We start from the raw sequence: 27979 nt of genomic DNA on the forward strand, positions 1-27979 counted from the left end.
ACGGGGACCGACATATCCGGACGGACCACCCCCCGAAATATTCCTGGGGATTTTTCGACCTGTCCGGATTCGATCCCGGGTCCCCCAGGGCGGCAGGCTGCTAACCTTGACCGCTCGGCCATCCGGCCGCAGCCTAGAAGTTTGACAATGGTGTTTGGAAAGTCAGTGGAATCATGCTCGACATTACAAAGGCCATTACCAAACTTCTAGGCTTACAGGAAAGTGGCGCTGAACGTCCGACGTACACTTTTTCGCGTTGAAAACTTCGGCCTCAACCTCGCTAATATTAATTTTAGTTAAACGAGGACGTTTTCTTTTTACAAAGTCTGGTTGTCATCTCAGCTGTTCTATCGATCTTGATCAGAAGTATCAGCAACATTTTCATAGTTTTTATTTTTATCAAAAAATTTTTATGAATGACGAAATAAAAATGTTATTAATCGAAAATTTGTTCTAGCAGGTCGCGTTTGTTCAATCCAGTATCCAGCGACTTTTTTCCAGAATTTGTGTTCGAATATCGAATTGTTCGAGTACCGAGGCACAGCTGTATTTCGTTCATTTTTACGAATGAAGTAATCATTCGTAGATAAGTAATAACTACGGTTAAAAAAGTTTAATAACACACCTAAAGTGTTTAAATAAACGTGACTAAATACGAAGATTAATGTATAAAAAGAAAACACGGTGACAGTCTTAAGGCTAAAGTCTGATGGCAACGACGACAATAGGAGATGCAATTTTTTCTTCCTTGTTCTATCGGTTTTCATTAAAGTAAACTTGACAAAAAGCACAAAATAATTTGAAAATTTCAATATTTTAAAATCCATGGGCAAATTTGTGACAACACGCTTGCTTACTTGAATAAAAATAAATATCGAATAACGAAGATTACTTAAATTGAAAACTGAAATTTTGTACGGATTTCCAAAACTGTGTCGCACGAGGGATACATAACAAATTATTCATCTCATAATATATACAATACATCAGTTTCCTGTATCTTTTTTCTCTTTCCAATTTTTATATTAAAAATATTTACATAGAAGTATTAATTAATTAAGAATATACTGTATTACATATTTTTAAATCATAACCCTGACTCATATGGTAATTGTTCAAAACTCAACTTTTTATCTTTAAGCAATTAATAATCATCATGATTAAGAATAACTTACATAGGATGTGTGGTATTGAAAGTGTGAAATGTACAGCTCAAAAGATATTTTATAGAAATGATACTGTTAGGCTGATTTTAATGTTTTAAAAATCCTAACTATAATGCTTACATTAAATAATCATATTTTTTCTATATCATATGTCCTATTTTAATAGTTGCAGGATACCACATTACCAATTAGTTAGTTATATCATGTCTTAGATTATACTGTATAAAGTTTAATAAACTGTTTATAAGGTTTAAATTTTATTTTTGTATCCTTTGTCAACTTTCAATGATAAAACAAATCATTAATTCTTTTGAAATATTGATTTTACAGTATCCTGTAATTGTTTTGTTATAAAAATTAATCTTAACTGAACTAAATATTTAACCCATTGACTTGGTGTGTTACATATTTCAATACCTTAAGTCTCTCTATAATTCAGTGTTTCTTAAAATATTAGAATTAAAAACTTCCATTTCATTGTTATATTTGATAATGCATATCATTTAAATATAATTTTTGATTATGATTTAATTGTAAATAGTTTGTGCAGTATTTCCTAACAGCAGGGACTTTCTTGTCTCTGAAAACTTTTAAATAATAATATTCAGTGTTGTTTTCCTGCTTTTTTTTTTTTTTACAATACTGACTCTACCAACAACTAATTTAATTGAAGTACATATGTTATACAACATTCCAGCATTATTATTAACATAATACTGGTTAAAACCAATAATAGCTAAATGATTATATATTACCAGCCACATGCTGAAGCTCACAGCACAAAATTCCTATTTATCTGTAGATACTGATTGACAATAATGTTTTGTATTTTACATCGTGGGACATGGTAATTCTGATCATATTACAACTGATAGCAATAAATATCCATGGTTTACAATAAGCAGATTCTATTGTACTTCCAGAAAAATTTTATTCTATACAAATCATATAAAATTTAGAAAATATCTTAATGATTCAGTATTTACAGTTTCAGTCTAGTACAGGGGTGGCAAACCTGTGGCATGTAAGACAAATCATCTGGTGCACAATGTATCATATGATTTCTGTCTTTTTCAATCATCCTTTCTGTTTATCACCTGATCATCTTTTTTTCAATCAAATTTTTTTACATTTATTCGAATTAAAGCGCATTTGTTTAATTTCTTTAAATATCATTATTTGAAGTCTAATACATTGGCATGCATTAACATCTTTAAAGCTAAATATGCTTACAATATGGCACGTGGACTCAAAAAGGTTTGCCATCCCTGGTCTAGTGTAAAGGTAGATAAAAATTATGATCTGGAACTATAAATTTTTACAAAATTCAAGATTAAAGTAAATCCATAAACTATTTTTGCATATCAAATATTTCCATCACATATTTTAATGAAAATATTTCTTATTGAACTTTCACAAATCCAAATACTTTTGGGTTTTCAAATGCTAACCTACCAATATATCCTTCAACTGTAATTTGAAATAACTAAACATTTTCATGTATTAACATCATTTCTACTCTATACTTTCTTTGTAAATTGTTTTTAAGCTATTTACTTATTCTAATCCAGTTTACAATTCTGTTTGTCTACAGAAGTGGATATTGTGTGTTCTGTAGTTTGTACTGTAGCTTTATCATACCTTGAGTTTTAAAACATGATTTTATATACAACTTTTTATATTTTTGAATTTCACCTGAAAACATTTGGGACTTTTGTAATTTTAATATACTAAATTTCAAAATTTTATTTTTGTTACGGAATGCTATTGTTAATACTTTAAAAAGAAAATTATCATAAGTCAATTTATTATTATGCAATTTTATTCAAATGAATATTTACAATAATCTATATTATTTTAATTTTTGCCTTTTTAACAATGCTTTTCTTAATGCCATTTGTTTTTCTCTGAAAGAACGTTTAGATTTTTGTTTTGCTTTGTATTTTATCATCATGAAGGCCTTATTTTTCTTCACTTCTTTCTGTGTTTTACTACAGGAAGGACTTTTCTTCTTTTTCTTTGTAAATTTCTCTCTTCCCTCTCTTCCTGCTAATACTGTAGCTAATCTAGATTCTTTATCATGTTTTCTTCTTTTATAAATTTTCTCGATATTTTCTAATTTTACTAATTCTGTCGGTTTACTTTCATCAAATTTAAAGTCCGATTTTCTTTTCACTCCTTTATTTTTAGATTTTAATGGTTGCAAATGTTTAGCTATTTGCACTGCTTTTAGCTTTTGAAATTCTTCTTGACTTAAAATTCGAGATTGAGATATGCATGCTGCTTTTTGTATTGTTTCTTCTGGATTATTTTCTTCTATATCTACACAATTATCTTCCTCATTTTCATCAGATGAATGATGTACATCTACCCAACCTTCACTATCTTCACTTCCACTATCAACAACTTTTTCACCATCACCATCATCATCATCATCATCCTCTTCCTCCTCTTCTATATTTAAAGTTTCTGCACCATCCAAGTAGTCTTTTGCAACTAATTCACCATATTCTTTAGGTTTTAAATCTTTTGATGCTTCAGTAGGTTTTCCTCTATCTTTTCTTCCTAAAAGCTGAGGATTAATTGTCCTAAACAGCTGAATCAAAGAACGAGCTGCCATCATTACACTTTTATTCTTATATGATTTGTACTGAGCAAGATCCTGTAACAAATCTTCATTCATTGCTAAAGGACATCTTACACATATTTCTCTAATACCATTTAATCCAACAGCCATAACTTCACTACAATTCCGTTCAGTGACAAAGTTATTGGCTATTGTTTTCAGAATAGGTTCTATAATATCAGGTGGTATTAATTCATGAGCTGACTGAGCTGTATATACTAGAATTTTTGTTACATCTCTTTGATGCGGCTGAAGAAATTTTTGTAAGAACGGATAAAAATTAAAAAGAAATAACTGGTGTGTTCCAATAAGTCGAGATATCATATTAATGACCATCAACTTTACTTCATATTTCTCCATCATGCATTCTAGGTTTTTATATAATTTTTCTGCCATTCCTTGAGGATCATTTATTAAATGGACTGCAGAAAAATTAAATGTAGGTGGCTTCTTACTATTTTTATGCTTCTTTATAAGCTTTTTGGTATGTTCTAATAACTTTTTCCTTTTTCTGGTTTTTTTATTAACTTTGTTTGATGTTACAACATCTCTTACATTTATTTCTTCTTCTGAATTACTATCATCATCATCATCATCATCTTTTTCGTCTGATCCCAGAAAGAATTTCAATGCTGTAACTAAAATTTTTGTTACTTTTGAGAAACAAGCTGTGGCTATAACATTAACAGTTTTAGCATCGTTCCATATATTTTTACGATAAAGTTCTATCATTATATCCAGTGACATCTTAACAGCTACATTGTTTTTGTCCTTTAACATGCCATACATAAAATTTTGTAAGGTTATATTCAGCCTCATGTTTCGATGCTTTGCATTTAAATTTTTGATATCTTGAATGATGTGATTTTTCAAATACTTTCGTAGAAGTTTACTTTGACATTTTAGTAACTCAAAAAATAATTCCAATAAATCTGTGGGTGCTAATAAGTTTTTGTTTCTTATAAGTACGAGGGCTCGACAAAATATCAAGCGCATTTCGGGATTTAAAACCATAGAATATTTACGAAGAATCTCTATTAATTTTTGTGGATAATCAGATAAATCTACAGGATAACAATGGCAAATATGAGCTAAAAACATCACCTGATCTTCCAAATCCTTGTTATAATCAGCAGGTTTCAGTTGAAATACTTCCAATGACGATTGAAAGTATTTATACTGTCGCAAAAACTCATCTTTATAAGATGTAGGATCTCTTTTTACGAGATTTTGCAGCTGAAGAATGTTATTTGGAAGCCGATTGTTTTGTCTCTGCTTCATTTTTTAGCTTCAAAACAAAACTTCGTCACTTCGTTCACGTGTAAGACATATTTAAAGTACAGTGTTGCCATTTGAATGAATTTTTCGGTCGCGTTAATAGTCCAAAAATAAATATACCTTACAGAAACTATTAAATTTATAAAAATACCAAAATTTAATATTATAAAATAAAGGTATATATAATTGTAGGTTAAAATAAATAAATAAAAATTTGGAATAAATAAATAAATAGAAATTTTTTACATCAATAGAAATATTGATATAAAAAATTAAAACATTATGACAATTTAGAAGACAGCCTAAATTTTTTTCTTAGGATGTTTTTTTTTATTTTGATAAAGATAAGCTTGGCGTTTCAAAAGCGAGATGTAGGAAAGAATAATGAAAATCTTGTGGGTACCGCTTCGAAATCTCTACCAAAGAAAATCTCATAAGAAAAAAACATTTGACTAATCTAAATTATCATAACTATTTACTTTGCGCAATTTTTTTACATCTCCGATGATTTTGTTTGAATATGTTTGTTTGGTTTTTGGTTAATGATTGCTTTATTACACAAAGACCTTTTTTTTAACTTTTTCCGCCCTGTGGGCACTAAGAGGGCCTCTTTTTTAGAACGCCCAATATGGGTTCGGCCAGGCCCACAATGGGGCGACCGGGTGGTGAGGGACGGGGTCCGACATATCCGAACGGACCACCCCCGAAAAATTCCTGGGGATTATTCGACCCGTTCGGATTCGATCTCGGGTCCCCCAGAGCGGTAGGCTGCCACCTTGACCGCTCGGCCATCCGGCCTACTACACAAAGACCTAAGACGATGATGTATACAATTCGGTCTTCTTCTTCTTCTTAGCACTGGTTTCATATGGAGATACAGTTCGGTCGTCGGTCGGCGAACGCTTTAAATACGCCGTTAGTAAAATCGTTATAAAAAGTTTTAATTTGCATAAATTTGAGCTTTTGTTATTATGGAAACATTTTGAATGGAAATTATTTGTTTTCATGCAATTTTATTTTCTACAAGCGTAAAACTAAGCGATAAAAGTAAAAGAGCCTTGTGGGAAATCCCGTGAGCTTTGACTTATCGACAAGGATGTTTCGCCAGCAACCCACTGAAAACGAGGGAGGTTTAAGTTTAAAATTTGAGCTTTCTAGACTCAGTAGTTTTTCTCTACAAGCCTCTGCAGTGCCGGATGATGAAAAGAAGAAAATACAGTTTTTTTTTTCGAATTTTGCACGTTCTGATTGCTTATATTTAACCCTTTTTATAGAAAAACCCGAAATTTTGCACACTATTTAAGAAACAAATTTAAAGTACAGTGGATATGTTTGTTTGCTGTGCTGTGAAGTTTACTTTGACATTTTAGTAAAGGTATATATAATTGTAGGTTAAAGTAAAATTAAAAAAATATAAGTTAAAATGTAAAGTAAAATTCTTTGCATTTTACTTTGCATTATGGAATAAATTTCAACATCTTTCGAACGCAAAATTGGTCCCCGAAAATCGGAAACTTTGATTCTTGTATATATAGTCATTCATTAATCCTTTCGCTCTGTGGACAATAATAGGGCTTTTCTTCGGAAGCCCATGGGTTTGATCAGACCTACAATGGGACGGACGAGTAGTGAGGGACGCGGATACAACACATCCGAACGACCATCTCTGAAAAATTCCTGGGAATTTTCGACAGTCCAAATTCGATCCCGCGTCCTCCAGAGTGGTAAACTGCTTTCTTAATCACTCGGCCATTCGGTCGTCTATATATATTTTTATAATTAATTTTATTCTTATTCCATTTTTACAAAGTTTTTACTTTGAATCTAGTGCAATTTTTAATAGTAAATTCTCTTTTGAGTTACATGTAATCATAATGTGACGTTTCTGACAATTTATCAAATTTTCCTATGTTCTTTGTAACTTTCGGAAATTTATTGACTATGATTGCCCGCAATGGGATTGTAAAAATTACCTCTTTGTGCCCACAAAGCAGAAAGAGCAAAAATAATAAATAAAAAAAAAAGCTTGCCGTTCTAGAGTATCTGTATTTTACTTTACATTGTTGTATAAATTTAAATTTTTTAAAATAAAATCAACGAGGTTTAAAAAAATATATATATTTCAAATTTAAATCTGAACAATATTTCATATTTATGAAACCATTGTAAACGAAGTTGGCGCTGCTGTAGGAATAAAAATGGCGCTTTCTTTGAAGTTCCTCGTTGCAGTTATGAATTACTATTCTGTATAAACAGAAAAGGAAATTTAATTAATATTGCATTCGAGTAAATAATTTCGTGTTTATTTTTGTATCAGAATTGAATGAATTTGATATAACCAGGTATTAAAAGCTTGAAAAGTAAATCAAAATATTACATTTCACGGGCTGATTATAATTTAAAATTCTGATTTAAATGAATTAATTGGACTTTGCTATCGCTCAAGTTTATTATTATTACTACTGCTCAATCCTAAAATAATTGTCACATTTACCATGTTTTCCTTTGAATTTAGCAATATTTAATTATTCAAGATATTTATTATTGTAGCAACATCATATACTAACAAATAGAACCAAAACTATTGAATGTGTTTAATTACAGTTTTTGTTAAGGTTATGAATAAGTAATACGAGACATTTTCAGAAAATGCATCCACAGTTGTTCTACATTAGCACAAGAAATAGCAACAATGGCTGAAATTTTAAGGAAAAGAAATTTAAACTGGATGTGACTGCAATGCTCAAAGGGTACAAATGCAGCTCTGAATGAGGTGGTTGGGACCTTATCGGAGTTGTAGACCGTGCCCATAGGAGTAAAAGTCAAACAAACCGATGGTCGTTTGCAAGATATAAAATTTACCCCCCGGTTGCTTGTAAAAAACACGTAATAGACTTAGTAGAGTGCACAGTGTGACTCCAATCACACTCCAGAGGTAGTTGGGCAGTGGCATTTCTTGCGTTTTATGAGCTTTTAGTCATTTCTGATGAAGATAAAACCAGTTTGTTTTTAGCATTGTTTTGAGCAATAGTTCTAATTTTTTTTTTCACTTAAATTTTACCCTGTTTATCTTAATAATGACTTGTTTTATTCAACTGTAATATACATTTTCTATCCAAGGACAGTATTGTAATTGTCTCAAATTTTTACTTTGTTATTTTCCTGCCTGTCTTAATGTAACATGAGAATATGTACACATTTTTTGAGGATCTTCAAAATTCCACATAGGTTGATGTTGCAAAGGGTCACACATAGACCATTGGTTCCTTTGACTTTTTTACTCCTATGGGCATGGTCTTCAGCTGTAATAAGATCCAAACTTCCTCATTCAGAGCTTCATTTGTACTGCTTAGGTAGCAATCTGTAACTTTGCTACAATGTTCTGAAAATGAAGTGAAGTGACCATAATTGCAATGTCAAAACAATTTCAAGTTTATTCTCAAACAATTCCAATGAACGCTTAAATATTGACTAAATTATTTCATTGTTGTTGAAAATAATTGTTTATTTTATTATGAATAAAAGTAACTTATTTTCTTTGAGTTTATGTTTTATTTGGCATAAAGTAAGAAATGTGACAGCTATTTTGGGACAGAGGGAGTGTTATTATTAAGTTCAAATTTTTGACAGAAATAATATATCTAGGAATTTTGCCAATTATATTTTTTTAAACTAATATACACCCACAACTACCATAAATGATCGGGCTAAATTTAGATATAATGATTATAAATTAGAAATGAATTTGGCACTGGAGTGTGGTGATAGGTGCCATCTCATATTAAAATTAATTATTATATTTAATTGATTAATTTTTGATTGAACTGGAAGAAAAGAATAGGCCCGAAGCGGGACTCGAACCCACAACTCCCGCTTACCATGCAGACGTGTTGCCAGTTTTTTTAAACTATATAAGTATTATAGTACAAACACTGTAAGACTGAAATAAAGTATGTCATAAAAATGCAAACCTATCAACCTTATAAATGAAATTCCAGCATAGTTTAATGCAGATAAAATACAAATGCTTTTGATCTACATAGGATATCTTCAGAAAATCTTTTATTTATTTGAGCATTTTCAAATAATTTTAAAATGTTCCTTTCCTTACATTCCATTTTGGAACACATTTAATCTTCTTTGGTTGCCACATTTATGAGGGTTTTGAATGAAAACCCGGTTATCAACTGCCATAAATGATCATGTGACTACACTGGTTGACTACTGGCATAGTACAATCAGTGATCAACTACTAATGCACTCCAGTTTTCCAGTGTCTGTTATTCCAGGGTATTTAATATTTAAATGTCAAGCCAATCAAAATCATTCATAAAATTAGAAAATAACAAAATTATAATTCATGGTTTTAAAATTATTGCATATGTCAAAGCATAAAAATGTCACCAGCATAAAGCCGAGTCCAAAACGCCAAATACATAAGTGTATGGACAAAGCACTCTCTGATACTCTTTCTGATATTAGAGTCCAAAAAATGTCTGTCAGAGCTGCATGCAAACAATATAATGTACCAAAAACAATGGTGATAGACCATCTGAAAGACCATAGACCATATTCCAGAAGACAGACCTAGACAAATGGGAGTCCCAATAGTTTTGACTACTGCAGAAGAAAAAAAGATGGTTGAGTGGATAATCAAGTTAGCGAGAGCTTAATTTGTGATCAAAAAATCAGACTTGTTGAATACAGTGGCAGCAATTGTAAAAGCTGAGAAGAGGGTTTAAGGACTCCATTTAAGGACTGCTGTCCTGGTAAAAAAAATAGTATAAGTCATTTATGAAATGCCACCCAGAATTGACAGAGAAGACAGCAGAAAGCATGAATGTTGCAAGACTGGTAATCACTAAAAGAGCCTAAGAAAATGGTTTGCTTATCATCTACAATTTTTAACAGAAGAAAATGAACTGGACATTCTGACAGATCCAGCGAGAATCATGAATGGAAATGAGACTAGCTTTAGCCTTTACCCCAAAATAGGAAGGGTTATCGCTCCTCGGGGATAGAAGAATGCATATGATGTAAAGACGGAATGAGAAGCAATTAATTACTGTGCTGGTTTTCTCAGCTGATGGTTGTGTCATCACTCCATGGTGGTTTTTCCATACATCACACCACCAAAAGAAGTTGTCATGAGCATGCCAAAAGATTGTTCCTTGGTCGATTCAAAACTGGTTGGATGAAAAGTGAGAATTCTATGAATATATTGTTAATGGTGTAGACAAGTGGTAAACTGCTCAGAAAACAAAATGGCTGGTGCTGCTTTTAATTGATGGATATTGTAGCCATTTAACATTTGAGTTTGGTGAAGAATGTCAGAAGAAAAGGATCATTCTTTATGCTCTGCCCGAAATACTATCTGTATCATACAACTGCAGATGTGAGTGTCTTTAAGCCACTGAAGACAGGATGGATGCAGACATTGTGGAACTGGCAGCAGAAACTAGAATATGTACAAAAGCTTGTACAAAGGCAACATTTTGCCCTCTATTAGCTGATGCTCTAAAGACTGTAACTCCTCTTATTATTTGCAGTGGTTTTAGAAAGTGTGGGTTATTTGTTTCAAAAATGTATCCAAAATACTTGAGAAAATCTTGAACATTTAAACAAAATTGCTGACAAGTGTAGTAGACCTACCAGCCATATAACTATTTCTTTCACAAAATAAGATTGTGAACTGGTTGAAAAAATCTTAACAACACTTCAGCCATCTCTGGAGATTCATAGCATCAACATGAATGCTTTAATGCAAACAGTATGAAATGCTGCAAGACAATTTGAAAAACCAACAGAATTTAGAACCTGATCAAGTATATATTCCTCAAATAGTGACAATGTCTATGAGAATACATTTGACATGGGCCCACTTTCCAATGATGACTGTGTTCTTAATATTTATACTGTCAACTTGGAATCCTAGAACTTGAAAATACCAATCATACTACTGTTACTCATGACACTACATATGTGTTCTCCAAATCAAACACTCTTTACAACAGGCTTTCTTTGCAGCATATATCAACAACTGACAACTCATCACTGTATCTCAATTCATCGGCTGTAGGTGGTGATTACACAAGTGACAACCCACAGGCTTCTGAAATGTAGACACAGGTTTAATCCAGCCCAAATCTTAAGAAACATCTACACTAGTATTTAGTAATCAAACTTCTCCAAATCCTGCAATTCCATCAAGTTCTGAAAATTCTGAAACAAATCAATCTGATTCAAATCTATCTCCAGCAATTCCATATAAATTATTGCATGAAAACATGTCTCCTGGTTTTCTTTATTATTCCTTTTGGCCACAACCAATTGTTACAAAAATGAAACATAAATGGAAAGAACCAAGTGCTATTGTTTCAAAGTCATGGAGAGAGTTCATATTAGAAAAGGAGAGTAAAAACAAGCAAAATAAGAGAGAACAAAAGGAGGAAAATGGAAAGACTGAAGAAAAAAGCTGCAAAATCTTTTAGGAAATGTAGTAGCGGAGGAGGAAATGTAGAAAAGTTCTGAGAAACAAAAGTGTGCAAGTTGTGCTGAGGATTTAGATAGTGACACAGAAGTGGATGAACTAAAAAATGTCTAATTATTACAGCAGGTAGTACCATTTGAAATGTTCACCAGTAGTGGGAATCTCTTATAATGTTGCTGAAATGATGCAGCTCATATGATGATTGTATAACAAATAAATCATAATTCGCATAAGTGTTCAAGTGAATTATCTTTATTATCCAATTGAATGTATACAGATAAACACTGCAGTTTACTTATGTGGTCAACAATTGGATCATCGTTGGTTGGACTTGGGAATTTCCTGGTCAACGACTGGGTGAAAAGCCCATGTCATTAATTTATTTCGTTTTATATTAATGTAAACAAAAGTGAAATAAAAAATGCTTTTTCATAATAGCATAGAACAAACTTTATTTTCACATATAAATTTTGCTTTTCGTGTTACTAAACATTGTAATAAAAAATATCAAAGTCCAAAACAGTGTTAAACAATCGACTACTGATACCATTATTGTATATAATTAACTATTCTTTATTCTTTATTTTCTTTCTATAATTAAATATCAAAACTATATTAATGCAATGTTTTTTTATTTATAGAAATGTGTACTTTATCAAATTTTCCTATACCACCATTGTCTGGGGAAATAACATTAGGTGAATTTGAAGGTCAGTTAATATCAGGATCTTCTTCCTTAGATATTAGATGTTTCAAGAATGTGGTAAGTGATTAATATTAAGATTGTAAATAATTCACAAAGAAATAAACTTTTACTATACGTTTTATTTTATAAAAATAATTGAATTTATTTTTAAATTAAATTTTATTCTAAGATGTAACAAAATATTAGATAAATGCTATTTCAAATTAAAACTATCATGAATTTGGTACAATTGAATCTCTATGAGGCAGTTAATCAAAACTCTTATCAAAACTGTAGACTATGGTTATAGGAGTAAAGAGTCAAAGGAATATTCTAGTTTTTTTTCAGCTTTCACTAAAAGTTAAAGTACAGAATAGTCATTGTATGCTAATTTTACTATTTGTGTTATATGTGTTTGTTGTTGTTATGTCTGAAACTTTTAGATATTTTAATATTTTGAGTTTATTATTTATACTTGTTTGTAATTTTACAGGGTGTTCACTTTAACATTTATCCAAGTACAAAAGAGACTTTTCCTGCATTGCATGATAATATGTATAGCCTATGGTATTAGTTTCACTGTGATGTTTACAGTGAAATAAATAATTTATTTAAAAAGAAATATGTAAATCATGCAGAAGTTCCACTGCACTATGTAAATTTTCTAAAATGCAGACTAAAAGTGCAATTTTCACAAAGCATGTGACAATAAAATAAAGTTTACACATTAAAATTAGTATCAACAAGAATTTCTAATTAAACAAAAACATTTTTGACTTAAGTTTATAGGTCTTCATCTGTTATGCAATTGAAAAAGGAATATTTTGAATGAGTGGAATATTTGAAAACAAATACTTATAAAATTTAAATACAATGTAATATTAATAACAAAATATAGAAAATAATAAGTAATTACAAACAATTATAGAAAATAATAAGTAATTACAAACAATTATATATACAATTATTAATAAATAACTAAAATAAGAAATTAATGAATGTAAATGAAAGAGCAAGGGCATTTTAGATTTCATAGAAAGACTTCCATACAGTAGACATTAAGCCTAGCCTGTATCATGATAATTGATAGAAATTTTTTGCTTGCTTTATAAATCTTCAAAGTCTCCAAATGACCAAGTGGATGTAGGACTTCAGCTGGTCTGATGATTCTAGCATAGGTCAATGATGTTATTGATGACTGATGCTTTAATGTAAGCATGTATGTAGGCACTACCAAATGCAACTTGCCATATAGAATTAAGGAACATCAATATACTATCAACAGGAATCCTGGAATCTGATTATTATAATCATGGATAATGTTATCAATTGGCTATTGTTTTCATAATCAGTCATTCCCAACACACACTGTATAAAATTAGTTAAAAATAATTCTCTTATTATAATCAAACTCTGGCTATTGTTATCGTTGTGATAATTACCTTTAGGGAGAAATGATAAGAATTCTTAGAAAATTCATACTAAATGGATCTTTTGTTTGAAACTTACTTTTAACTGAAATATATCTTTTATCTTTAAAAATAGCTCATAGCCATTACTTATAAAAGGTAATGGGTATGAGCTATAGCTAATGGCTATGAAATATACATTTTATCTTTATATCAACAATCAGAAAGCTCATTTATGCATATCAAAACTGATTAAAGTCTAATCTAACTAACAGTTATACTTTTGAAACACCACAGCTGTTAATCATAATTACATATTTATTAGTTTGGTTTAACTAAAATTATGCTTTTTTAAATTTTATTTTTAGATTGCATCTTATCCAAATATTGATGTAAGTTCTGATATACTCCGTCCACATGTAAGCAGAGAAAGTGCTAGGAATGCTTTTATAGAAGTATCAAGTACTACTTATAAAAAAATAATAAATTCATGGTAAACTTACAAATATTTTTACATTGTTATAACATAATATCTATTAAAAGCATAAGTTCATATACATGTATGATATGTAAGTATGATGTTAATTCTGTTCCAAAAGCTTTTATCAAAATGTATATTATTAACAGTTAAAATATTAATATTAAGATATATATTATAATATATAATTATTTTTTCTTCTAGGAATGAAAGTGGAGTTTTAGGTGTTTTAAAAGAACTTTCTAGGAATGAAGTAAAAGAAAATTTTGGTTTGTTTAGTTTCAAACAGTTTTACTTTGAAATTATTTTGATTAAAATTTTTTCTTTTCTCGAATAGTCGGTTTTAGAATTGTTGAAGCACTTCATTTACATTTATTAATTTTACTTTCTTGGATGTTATGTATATAACATGGGAAAGTATTGTAATCATGTTAAATTTGATCCTTCAGGTTTTTTGCAAATCTTGATGTTTTGAGATTCCAAACCCAAGAAAGTAAAATAAAAAAAGAGAAAAAATTTCCAGAATTTATGTATTTGTTGGCATTTATTTCACTAGAGAGGTTGCAGCCGAAGTTTTCAACATGAAAACATGTATGTTAGACATTCAGTGCTGCCATCCTGAAAGCCTAGAAGTTTGACAAACATCAAGCATGATTCCAGTGACATTCCAAATGCCGTTGTCAAACTTCTAGGCCTACAGGATGGCAGTGCTGAACGTCTGATATACATGTTTTTGCATTGAAAATGCCGACCACAGCGTCTCTATTATCTCTGGATGGGTTAAAGATTAAGAAACAAAATTTGACTATGTAACTTGTGTATAAGAAGCATTGATACTATGAAATTTTGGTGATTAAAGGTTTAGGGAATGGGGTGGTAGAGGGGGGTCATCTGTCATATCTTAGTAGGACTGAGCTGAATGAAAATTTTATTCATTATTTGTTATCATATAATTTGGTGATATAATATATTAATGTAAATTATAAAAATGTTATAAATTATAATAAATGTAAAATAAAAAAATTGAACCGAAGGGAGGGTATAGTGGTAAATTAATTAATATTGTTGCTAACTCATTATTTTTACTGTATAATGTGACTTGTTAAGTTTATATTTAATAATTAAATTGTTAAACTTTATAATTGCTTGTTTATTTGATACTTTTTCACAACATTATTGGCATTTATAATTTTAAATACTCAACTCTACCCTCCAAATTAAGCCTTTTGTCTTTTTATAATAATTAAGAACAAGACTCAATATAACTGGACAGACCATCTCTGAAAAATTCCTGGAGTTTTTCAACCCACCTAGATTTGTTTCTTGATCCCAGGTGACTGAGGCAGTTAAGGCTGATGCCTTAACTGCCTCAGTCACCTGGGATCAAGAAACACTGTTTAATAATAATTATTGCCTGTAATTATTGCCATCTGACTGGCAATAATTATTATTAAACACTTTTAGTCATTCAAGAATTTCATTGTTTATATAATTTGTTTTATCATGTTTTTTAAATTTTTACAAACTAATATACAGGGTCTTTCAAAAAGAATGCTACCATTTTAAATTAATGTAATTATGTTATTATCCAAGAACATTGTAATACACATTAAAACTTTGGAAAACTGTCCAAGTTTTATATTTGTCCATTACAATTTCTCAATGCATGCAACCTTCTCTCATGTGGCATGCATCCTAGTGATATTGAAATTCTTCCTACACTCACTACAGCATATTTGTTGTCACTCCTCTTACAGCAGCCACAATTCTATAGCTCCTGCAGATTACACATGTTGAATGATGAGTGATTCTGACTGCAGACTGCAGGACACAAAACACCTTCTCTGTTGCAGAGTCATCATTTTCATTTATGGCACTTTCTAGTGGTAGGAGATGACAAGATGTTTGAATGCAGACAGGAGACGAAACTTGGACAGTTATGGTATTGATTGGTGTACATTGCCTAATTCTCAGATAATATTTAACATAATTACAGCAATTTAAAATGGTAGCATTTATTTTGGAAGACTTTGTATTATTGCAGAGTTGTATATCAAATACTATTATTATGTCATGTGAAGTACATATCTGTGATATTAAATTTAGCATTTCCTTTCCTTGCAAACATTTTATTAATATACATGGTTTACTTTATAGATATTTAAAAAAAAAAACCTTTTAGTACAATGCTTATATGTAGTCAATTGTATTTTATTTATATTTTTAAATATTTAGTGTTAATTTTAAACTGAATATTTGAAAAAAATAGTTAAAATTTTGCCAATGAAAAAAGTTTTTTTTATTTATTTTAGTGTATCATTGGATTGGGAAGGCTGCAAATTCTTTACTTACAACATATAACTGGTTCCAAATATTGAAGGCTTCTATTTTTCCTCATCTCAGGGTAATTAAACATTTTATTATTAAGGCCAGGCTGACACTTAATTTTTAACTGAGAATAAAATGTCCACTGATAATCTTAGTAGTAATATTTCTATGATATCATTTAAAGTAACCTGAGTTTGATGTGTAAAGCAAGATGCAAAGATCTGTTTTGTGTAAATGCTTCAGTGTTAAGGTGTTGCTGCTGTTATTACTAAGATATTAGGAATTATGAAAATAAATATTGGTTTTTGTTTTCATTTATTGTTTGTTATGGCCAAAAATGACTATTTTTTAAATATTGGTTAGTTTTAGATTTTGTTTTGTAAATATGTATCTCAAAATAACTGCTACATGTTATGACTATTTCTTCAGCACAATATAAACAGATTGAAAAAAGTTTGTCTGAAGTAATTTACAATGCATCTGGAAGGAGCATGTGGAGTTACTGGCACAAAATCTGCTAAGAGATGCAAAACTAGTTAAAATACATGTAAAAATTTTAAATGCATATTCTAATTCTAATATATATTGAAATTTTTCAATGAAAATTTGTAGAAGCCTGAAAGATATTTATATTTATTTACTTTTTGCAATGATTAGTAGTTTACTGTAAAGCTAAGTTTAATCTTTTTAAAAATAATATATAATTTTCTTTTTAAGTTATCCAGTGAAGATATGAATGCTGAATATTCAGAAGCTAATGATTGGTTAGTTATTGTTTTTATTTGTAAATAATATTAAACAAGATTAAATTTTAAAATAAAGTACTAAAACACTATAATATGAAGACTGCTTTTGTAATTTAATCACAATTAAATATTTTTTGAGACCTTTTTATTTGTCATTTGATTGCAATACCAAAAATTGTAATGGTGCTATTTGAACATTTGAAGTAGAGTTTGTTACTGAAACTTGTATTTTAAGCCATAAAATGTCTCAAAATATAATCTGTAATTTAAAAAAAACTTTGATATATATAATATAGAAATACAAACAGACAGGACTCCTTAATATTATAGTGTATTCAGTATTAGTATTTCCTTTAATGGAGTTGTATAGATCTGAACAGATTAAATTTTATTTGATATAATTAATACAAGGATGGATCAATAAATAACCAGTCATGCTGTTGCTTTTAGCTGCTTATTTATTCATCTACCCTTATATTTTTGAAATATTGATGTCTAAAATTAAAATTTTTAAATATTATTTTTTAAACCTAAATACAGAATAACAAAGAAGTTACTATACACTTAAATTATATATATTTTTAATATAAGTGGAAGAGTTTTGATTACTTTATAAAATACACTTAATAAAGTTTATTTAAAGTTTGTATATATTTATACAAATCATATAGCTAAGGAACATCATATTTTAATATTATTACTTAATACAGTGAGTGATTTGTTAACAAACAATTCAGACTGCAAACAAATTGGATAACGAACACTTTATGATTTTTATGTTTGGACAACAAACACCTCACAGAACAAACACAAGAAGAAGTGACATAAAACAGTGAATACTGATTGGTCTTCCCTTGTCTCTAGGTGACAATTCAAAACCTTCCGGAGCTTGGGAGATGTCGCCATCAATGCTCAATTCAATATCGATCGGATAGCATTCCTCCGAACTTTGAAATTCTCCCTTATAATTTGAGTCTTTTGTTTACCTTTCTGACAAAGAATAGTTTTTATAGTCTTCTTGAGTCTGTTGGGCAGGCACTTGTTAAGTTTTGTGTCAGTTTTTAATTTTGAAAGGTGCAAGTTTAATTGTGTCATCAGATATTCATTAATGGTTTAACACCAATTTTAAATTTCATCCGGGCCTCACATTTACATAATTTTTTTTGTGCGCTAGTTGATTTCTGTTCTCTGAATTTTTGAAAGTGCTTTTTTGAACTTTTTATTTAAAAAAGAAACTAATAATATGGAACCTAAAAAGAGTGGAGTTTCAAGAACTGTGCTCACCACAGAAACCAAGAAAGAGATAATAGACAAGGTAGATAGTGGGCAGATGTCTGATGTTGCCAGGCAGTGTGGCTTGAACAGGTCTACTGTAGGCACAATCTTAGCTAAGAAAGATATAATCAAGAAGACTCAAGCAGCTAAAGGAGTAATAAAATTACATCTGGGAAATAAAGAACATTGAAGAGCTCATAATGGAACCTGAAACTGATCTGACAACAGAAGAACTCTGAGAACTCTTAAATGAATAAGATCAAGAAACTCCGCAAGATATGATTTCTTCAGAAAAAGAGGAAGACGAAAGAGGATCAATGCCGACATCTACTATTGAAGATCTTTTCAATAAGTGAGAGGATGTCAGAACAACAGTCATCCAAATAGCATCCAAACCAGATTAATGTTAATAGGCTTGGGGATCTCTATGACAACAGTGCTATTATTTAGTTCCAAAAAGTCCTGAAGAAGAGAGAAAAGCAGTCGACATTGGACAGATTCTTTAACTCCCACAAATGGAAAAAACATGACTAATAAAAATGCAAGACTGTGTACATATGTATTTTTATTATTACATATAAATAAATGTAGTAAGAAAGTATATAATTTTTTTTATTTTTTGGTGTCTCCAGAACAAATTAATCAAATTCCCATAAAAACCTTATGGTAAATCAATAATTGATTAATGAACAATTTGGGTAGCGAACACGGTCTTGGAATGGATTATGTTCATTAACCAATCGCCCACTCACTGTAATATTAAGCTAGGTTCACACTGTCATACAAATCACTACAAATGAAAACTAACAAAGAGAAATGCTGATTGCTTTACACTACATAATATTGAGTTACAATGTGATTAGTCGAAATGATTTTGTTTACAATTACCAGTTTTAAGAAAAAAGTTAGTTGAACAAATTGAAGTTCAGTAAAGGTTAAGATACTTTCCACTTTTAACAAACTGAATGAACTGGTTGAACAGTTACTAAAAGGGCACAAACTAGCAGTTTGTATGTCAATATTAAACTTATTATTATTACAATATGAATATTGTTATTTTAGAATAAAACATACATGATAATTTTAATATGTATTTTTAAATAGGAATACTGGTATTGTGAGAGTGTTAGTTTGGCATCCTCAAACTATGAAATGTGCAGTTGCTCTTAGAGATGATTCAATTAGAATATTTACTTCAAATAATAAAATGATTCCAGTTTTAAAACATAGATTGCAAAAAGAAGTTACTTCAATGGCATGGAAGTAAGTATAATTTTTTATTTCTAATAATAAATTTTTATTCAAAATTTATTGTAGGAAATGATAGATTACACTGTTCTGCAAAAAATATTCTGCTCCCATCAAACATTTTCACTTATTTTTATAGTTTCAATGGTGCTGAATCCAAATCTGACATCAGAATTGGCCTAATATCTACCACTTTTGAGAGAAATGAGGTTTTGAAGGAAACATTTTTTGTTCAAAATATATTTATTGGCTGCACACATTGCTGATTGGCTTATTAGATATAAATAAATTTATGTTAATTAATCCTTTTTCATAATTCTATACATTTAAAAACTGAAACAACTAATGATATGTTTTTCCTTTTATATTCTTCTGAAGTCTCTCGCTTTAGAGTCCAGCAGTAATCCACTAACATGTTCTCATTCCATCTTCCACTATACACTTTTCCCATTTGAGAGTCTGATGGAACCTTTCTCCATGTTCATCAGAAACAGCTCCTAGGTTGGCAAGAAAAAATCTAAATGGGAATGCAGGAAAGGTTGACCCATTGCAACCCAGTGTTTAGTAGTACATTACCAACTCCTCCACAATTTCCTCATAGTTGTTAGCTCATACATTCCCAAAAAAATTCTTGCACACATTTTGGAATGTTTTTCACACTGTTCTTTCTGTGTGAAACACATTGAACTGACACATTCAAAAATGTGTTAAGTTTATTCTTGAAACTAGGATCCTTTAAAAGCTATTTTACTTGGGAACCAATAAAAATTTGCTCTTTTACTTTTGCATCATTCAGATGACAAAACTTTTGCTTCAGGTCAACAAAGCCTTCTTCTCTGTCCTTATCTTTCACAAAGATTTTCATCAAACTGAGTTTGATGTGAAGAGGAGGTACGAGGATTTTAGTTTTCTCCACCAGAGCAGGAAAAGCAATATTCTTCTGACCTTGTATGTTTGCTGTGCAATCAGGCCACATTTTTAACAAGTAGTGACTGGTTGTTGCTTGACTGTTTCATTCACATAAAAAAACATCAGAATTCAGTTTATCTTCCTTGAAGACCTGTTAACACATTATATAGTTTTCTAGTTTTATATTTTATTCAAATAATAGTAACGGAAAGTTTGTCTAAGAGGCATTTTTCTGCAAAAAGTGGTACTTTTTTAAAAAACTGTAATAGAAGATTTTGGACTTCAGATTCATATCACATTAACTGCCACCTGTAATATGATATTTTGCATTTTATCAGGCTAACTGTAATATGATATTTTCCATATTTTCAGGCCACAATGAGAATGATATTTGATATTTAATATTTTATTATGATATAAATAGAAGGGTCATTATATAACAGTCGGTAGAGTGAAGATAGAAAAAATATATCAACAATGACCGGCTGTCGTATGGCCTCAAACCAGAGACTATAAGACCACGGGATATTTAAAATTAATTACTTTATATGTAACAAAAGAGAATTATTAAACTAGTTTTCGACATTTTTTCCTTTTTTTAACTATTCACTATTAAAAAAACACTATCAGATATAAAATAGCTTTTTATTAAAAAAAAAACTATGACCGCCGGCCATTAGACCACTTCATGAGGTCATACGACGGCCAGCGGTCGGACCAACTTTATAGATATTATTTATTGAATTTTCTAATGACAGCTGTATAATTTGATGAACTAGTATAAGTCTCTTTAATCCGAAATAATCTTTAACGGTAGACTATCCCACAGCCTTTACAAGTTATGAACTCCTTTATTGTTTTTCTACAGATACAAAAACAATAAAGGAGTTCATAACCTGTAAAGGCTGTGGGATAGTCTACCGTTAAAGATTATTTCGGATTAAAGAGACTTATACTAGTTCATCAGATATTATTTACTTTATTTCTAATAAAAGAGAATAATTAAAGTAGTTTTCAATATTTTTTTCCTTGTTTTAACTATTCACTATTAAAAAAAAACACTATTAGATGAATTGGTTCGACAGTCGGCAGTCAGAAACCAACTTCATAGATGTCCGCGAGAGGCCACCACTAGGATGTAAAATGTCTTATGAAGCCAGGATATTTAACCTTGAGTGAAACTACATTGGTTATATGACGACAGGCCATCGGTTGGCTCTGTGCAGCCCTGACTAGTACGACAGCCGGCGTGTCAGATGGCAGTTAACGTAATATTCATCACACTAAAATACATTTAAAAAATTACATTTTCATTCATGGAAAGATTTTGATGCAGAACAGTGTTATTTTCTGATAAGAAAACTTGTTTAAAAAATTCTTTTCATGATGTAAATAGTTTTTAATTTCTGAAATAATTATAAAAGAAACACATTTTAGTTTAAATCAAAAATATGAAATTGAGATTGGAAATATTTTGAAATTTAGTTTTTCTTTTTATAATAATAATAATATTATTATTTTAATAACAATAATAAATATATTATTATTATTATTGTTATTAAAAAAAGTAGAATATGAAAAGAATTACTTAGAGTCAGTTGTTACAAGTCTTGTTAGAGTGATTGCACTTATTGTTCTATAAATAAAGATACAATGTGAATGAAACAATGAGACAAATAAAATGGAAATTGGGACCTATGGCCATCTAATTGGAGTATTTTCTTACTTTTTTTTTTTTTAAACTTTTTTTGCCTTGTAGGCACTAAGAAGGCCTTTTTAACAAGCCAATTATGAGTTTGGCCAAATCCACAGTGAGAGTGACTGGGTGGTGAGGGATGAGGCCTGATGTGTACAGACAGGCCACCTCTAAAAATTCCTGGGTTTCTCAATTTTTCTCAACCCTTCTGGCTTCAATTCTGGGTTCCACAGAATGGCGATCTGACACCTTAACTGTCAACCATTCAGCCAAATTGGAGTATGTAGGAATTTCAACCTTTTGTGATTATAATATTTTGTTTTCATAAATATCTATTAAGACTCACTGTATGGAATATTTTATTTTCTGAATGACAAAGAGATATAAAAGAAAACAGCTCATTGTATCAAAAATTCTTATAAAGTGAATACTTATAAATAATGATCACACTTTAAATTTTATCATTTTTTTCTTTTAAAAAAAAAATGTAAGTGATTATTTTAATATGTTTTAATAACTAATAATTTTATTTTGTAATTTTTAAGACCTTATTATTCTTCTATTCTTGCTGTTGCTTGTAATATGGGTGTTTTAGTATGGCAAATTGATCCAACTTCTTTAGTAACAAGGTAAATAATTTTTACTTTATTTTAATGAAATTATTTTAAATATGTTTATGAATTTTGAATAGTTGATTATTTATATATTTTGCTATTATTATATCATATACATTTCTTTAAATATTAAAAAAAAATGTACATAAGCTAGAATATGGCATGTTTTCAGCAATATATTTTCATTAAATTAGGTATTTCAAATCAATATCTTTCATTTTTTTCCAGTGATAGGTTTATTCAAAATATGAACAAACAAATGTTTTCAGTTTGTTTTATAAACCTGTTTCAGGTTTAGCTTTTGAAACATACAAAGTTTTGAAATTATACAAAGGAATGTTTATATGCACTTTATGATGTTTTAATGTTTAAAATTTGAAATATTCCAACTCTACAATTCTGTGTCTTTTTAAAAATTAAAGAATATGTATATTTTAAATTCTTGTAGGCAGGCCTGGCCCACAAGTTGATTGTGATTGACCGGTTCACCACTGCATCATTTTTGGTCAATCACTGATAATATGGCTTGTTAAGATGCAAAAAACACTTGTAATTTTAATAGGAATAGTAAATCATATTTTTCACAGAGAAATTTTTAACTATTTGCTATGGGTTGGTAATACTGTGTTCTATGAGATGGGTGGCAAGAAGTGTCCTTTGTGTCAATGTCATTGCTAGCCAGGTATGTTGTTTCTTTAAAAAATGTTTTATTATACCAAAAATAGTTTAGTTCACTGCAAAATGACTGTGCTGAAGAGAAGCAGAATGTATAATTTGTATGACAGAAAGAAATGTGATTTTTTTTGTTGTGAAAAATACTTGGTATTATTTAAATTATGTTTTAGTGTCTTTACCAAAATGATATAACCTGGAACATTAATTACTGTATAATACATAAATACAACTATGTTTTGCAGAATAATTTTATTAGGATGGCTTATTAAGCTTTTATGAAACAAAAATGTGGAGATCATTGGTGCTTTTGACTCTTGAAAGTTGATCAAACCCTACTATGAAGTTGGCTAGTCATGCCACAGGGAAAAGTCATACTTAACACTGGATCATGCACCTGTATGAAATAACATAAAAATATATAAAATCAATCACAGATTATTAAGGTGTCCTACATTTAATATTATGATATTTTAATAATTTGAATGTTTTCTATGTATAAAACTGGCCCTTGCTTGTTGAGGGTTCTCTAAGAATGACCTTCAAGAATTAGAAAGGGAATCAGTCTTTATAATTGATGTATTTATTTTTTAATGTTGCTTTGTAGATTTCTCATGTTTCAAGAATTCTAAAATGTTGATCATCCAATACTGGTGTCGTTAAATTAGCTTTGTTTAGCACCATGGACACCCTAGGTTTCATGGTACTAAACAATATTTATAAAATAAACCAAAAACATTTGTTCATATTCTGAATAAACCAATCACTGGAAAAGTGTAAGAGATATTGATTTGAAGTTCTTTGTTTCAGCTTTATTTTTTGTATGTTAAATAAGTTATCTGAATTAGAGTTTTAACATTCCTTCTATTGAATGTAATATGATTAACTTTAACTGAATATTTGATTAAACATATTGGATTAAAAATACTTTACAAAATTGTTGTAAACTTTATTTGAAAATAAAGCTAAAATATAAGACTAGCTTTAATATGTGGTGATAATCTGGAGCACACTAAAACCTTTGATGGCAATGACCTTTAATTTGAAGCTTCTAAAAAAAGTCAGTGTTAAAATGTCCCAAACACAATACTTGAAAATATTTGCATATTAAGAAAGTGATAAATGTTGATTTTTGTGAAACCGTGTTGTATTATTCTTCGAAGTATCAAACACAAATCCGTGTTAATAACAACCACTTGGCTTTTTTCCACCTTTATTTAGTTGATACGGTACACGTTTCGGGCCTTATGCCCCTCATCAGTCAACAGTTCCTCCCCCAGTATGGCACTTGTACACGGTAAGTTTGGACATTACAAACTCGAGGATAAAAGTTATAAAATTCTTTTACATTTTGTTGTTCTCTTGTACTTCTTAGTAGATGGTTAATACACAGTACATTTTCAAAGGTCGTTCGAGCACTTTTGGCTCGTTTATGTTGAGACAGAAATTTTCCTGGATTCTGTCTCAACATAAACGAGCCAAAAGTGCTCGAACGACCTTTGAAAATGTACTGTGTATTAACCATCTACTAAGAAGTACAAGAGAACAACAAAATGTAAAAGAATTTTATAACTTTTATCCTCGAGTTTGTAATGTCCAAACTTACCGTGTACAAGTGCCATACTGGGGGAGGAACTGTTGACTGATGAGGGGCATAAGGCCCGAAACGTGTACCATATCAACTAAATAAAGGTGGAAAAAAGCCAAGTGGTTGTTATTAACACGGATTTGTGTTTGATACTTCAAAGTGATAAATATAAAGGTTGCCTTAATAGTTCTAACTGAGACCAGGCACAAAACAAGATCAAGGGTTGTTTTTTGAACATTTTAACACTGACTTTTATTTTTCCAGCTACTTTGTATATAACACAGAAAAATATTGTAATTATGTTGTATTTTACTCTGGAGGTTTTGTGTGAGATACATGATTTTTAGGGATATTAAAATCCATTTTTTAGAAAATGTTTAAATAATATCTGTCGCGATCATTAGAAAAAACATCACATCAGATACAGATGAATGACATTCTCTGTAAACAAATGGATGGGAATTTTAACAGTCACTTGCAAAATGATAACAACTTATCGTGAAAGGAGAGCAAAGTAAGCAACTCCGTTACGTCAACGCAAGTCATCACTGAACTCACACCTGCAAAAGCAACCTTCGTATTCTAAACAACTGATGATCACATGACCAGGTTTCCACACAAATAACATGAAAGGACGAGATGCTGGGAGTTCAGGGCATTTGTCATAAAGAAGAGAGGCCACTATGAAAAGTTATACTTTTCACAGTGGCCACTCTAGTCTCCCGGACTTCCATCGAACAGACCCGATCTAGTCTCAGGAGAAGACACCAGTTGGAAGACATTCGTCGGCTACGAATTTTCCATATAAGAGAACGAACGTCACATTGACCAACAACTAATATTTGAGGTATTAGTAGATATTTGTAAACTCTCCACAATCGAGAAATTGGGCATGTCCCACGTGGCATAGGAACTAGATTAGTTGCCGCCTTGTGAGATTTTATATTTAATCGCATTTAATCGCCTACCGTATCATCTTTATGTATATCATAGATTTAGAATATATTAAACTGTTTTGTTATTTGTTAAACTATCTACCTGTCTCAATCAAGCTAAGGACACCTATCAACTTACCCACCATGCTTCCCATTCGATTTAAAGACCCTCCTATGTTAAAGCCATCCACAGACCCCGTGAGCAGACTGTTGCCAAATAAGTGGCATACAGGGACCCCCCCTATAGCCCCTGGTTTTTCACATTTGCAAATCTTGACATTTTGTGACCCTCTGAACCTGGAAAAGTCAAAAAGTGAGAGAAAAAATTGTGTGTGTGTGTGTGTGTGTGCAGGATGGATAAAGATTAAGAAACAAAGTTTGGCACAATAACTTGTATATATGGGGCATTGATGCTATTAAATTTTGGTGGTTAAAGATTGAGGAAGTGTGGAGATAGAGGAGGTCATGTGTCATTATTTTGAGTGGGATCAGACAAAAATTTTAGTTGTTAGTATTTACAAGTTTTTTAAAATAACTTGTGTCTACTCTCAAAATTAAGTTTTTGTCGTTTTATAATTATTAATTATATAAAAGTTATGTTTTAATAACATTTCATAACAGATGATACCACAGACAACTTTTTAACTTTGAGCTAGTGTCATAGCATTTTTTTACCAGCAATGCAACTCATTGCTGATTTTTTAAATAATGCTGAATAGCCTCAAATGAAAGGTTAACACTGTCAAAGATTTAGTATGTTCCTGATTTTCAGCTTCATTATGACTAGTCTTGTGTTTTGAAATTTTATTTTCAAATAAATTTTAAAAGATTTGTTTTTGCCTATTGGAAAGTTTTAGTGTTTAAAAATAAAATATTAGTTAATGGGTATTAAAATGTTAATGTTATACTTGTTAACTAAATGAAATAAAAGCAAACTTTCAGAAGAAATTATAGAAAACATTTTGATAACTACAGGACTTAGGGAAGGAGATGCTCTCTCTCCACCAAGTTGTTTAATCTAATGCTTGAAAAAGTTATTTGTAAATTGCAGCAAAATGACAAAGGAGTGGAACTGAATGATCTCCATCAAGCATTGGCATATGTGGATGATGTTTGCCTGATAAGTGCAACTGACAAAAACCTAATTGAAAATGCATCACTATTAATCTTAGAAGCAGCAAGGGTGGGCCTGAAAGTTAATGAATTAAAAAGTATCTGCTACTGTCAAGAGGACATCAAAGTGAGGTTGCTTACAACTTTCTGGTTGGGAAGTACACATTCAAGAGGGTCAGTGACTTCACTTATCCAGGATCCATTGTGGACTATAACAACTCCATTACAGCAGAAATTTACTCAAGGCTCCATAAGGCTTAACGCATCTTACTATAGCTTGCCAAAAGTACTACAATCTAAACAAGTTTCCAGAAAGATAAAGTTAAGATTGCATAAAACTATTATCTGATCAGTGCTGTTCTACAGCTGTGAAACATGGCCTGTACATAGTCACCAAACACAAATTGCAAATGTTTGAAAACAAAGTTCTCAAGATCTTTGGACTCGTGTGGGATAGTAGAACTGGAACTTTGAGAAAGATGTACAGTGAGGAACTACATTGCAAAGTTGATGACTATGACATCATACAAACTATAGCCAAGAGAAGCACCAGATGGGCAGGACATGTAGCCTGCACTGACACGAATTGACATGTATACAAAGTGCTGACCTGGGAGCCTTGGTAAACGATCTGTTGGACGCCCTTCAGTGCAATTGAAAGATGGATTGGAAAGGGATCTACAAAGAATGGGTGTATTGCCTGGGTGGATGCAAGAAGCACAA

At 30.6% G+C, this 27979-nt stretch overlaps 2 protein-coding genes across 2 annotated transcripts in view; one reads left to right on the forward strand and one right to left on the reverse strand.

The window, feature by feature from the left end:
* Positions 1 to 2970: 2970 nt before the first annotated feature.
* Positions 2971 to 5119, reverse strand: Mys45A (SDA1 domain containing protein Mys45A). The gene has a single exon (XM_067269432.1). It carries the CDS (start codon positions 5071 to 5073, stop codon positions 3019 to 3021), a length of 2055 nt encoding a protein of 684 aa, XP_067125533.1. The 5' UTR covers positions 5074 to 5119; the 3' UTR covers positions 2971 to 3018.
* Positions 5120 to 7262: 2143 nt separating this feature from the next.
* Aladin (aladin WD repeat nucleoporin) overlaps positions 7263 to 27979 on the forward strand; it is a 46967-nt gene continuing 26250 nt past the window's right edge. Inside the window, exons 1-8 of the mRNA XM_067269433.1 lie at positions 7263 to 7412; positions 12202 to 12323; positions 14023 to 14147; positions 14337 to 14401; positions 16445 to 16536; positions 17178 to 17224; positions 19586 to 19744; positions 22880 to 22963. Of these exons, the coding sequence (XP_067125534.1) occupies positions 12204 to 12323; positions 14023 to 14147; positions 14337 to 14401; positions 16445 to 16536; positions 17178 to 17224; positions 19586 to 19744; positions 22880 to 22963 (692 nt within the window). The 5' untranslated portion in view covers positions 7263 to 7412; positions 12202 to 12203. The remainder of the gene's footprint in view (positions 7413 to 12201; positions 12324 to 14022; positions 14148 to 14336; positions 14402 to 16444; positions 16537 to 17177; positions 17225 to 19585; positions 19745 to 22879; positions 22964 to 27979) is intronic.

The sequence above is a fragment of the Centruroides vittatus genome, unplaced genomic scaffold, assembly GCF_030686945.1.
Source record: "Centruroides vittatus isolate TY-2023 unplaced genomic scaffold, ASM3068694v2 contig_350, whole genome shotgun sequence".
In the NCBI taxonomy this organism is placed as follows: Eukaryota; Metazoa; Arthropoda; class Arachnida; order Scorpiones; family Buthidae; genus Centruroides; species Centruroides vittatus.

Coding starts and splice junctions, on each gene's coding strand:
- Mys45A (XM_067269432.1), bottom strand. CDS start 5,073: ATGAAGCAGAGACAAAACAATCGGCTTCCAAATAACATTCTTCAGCTG.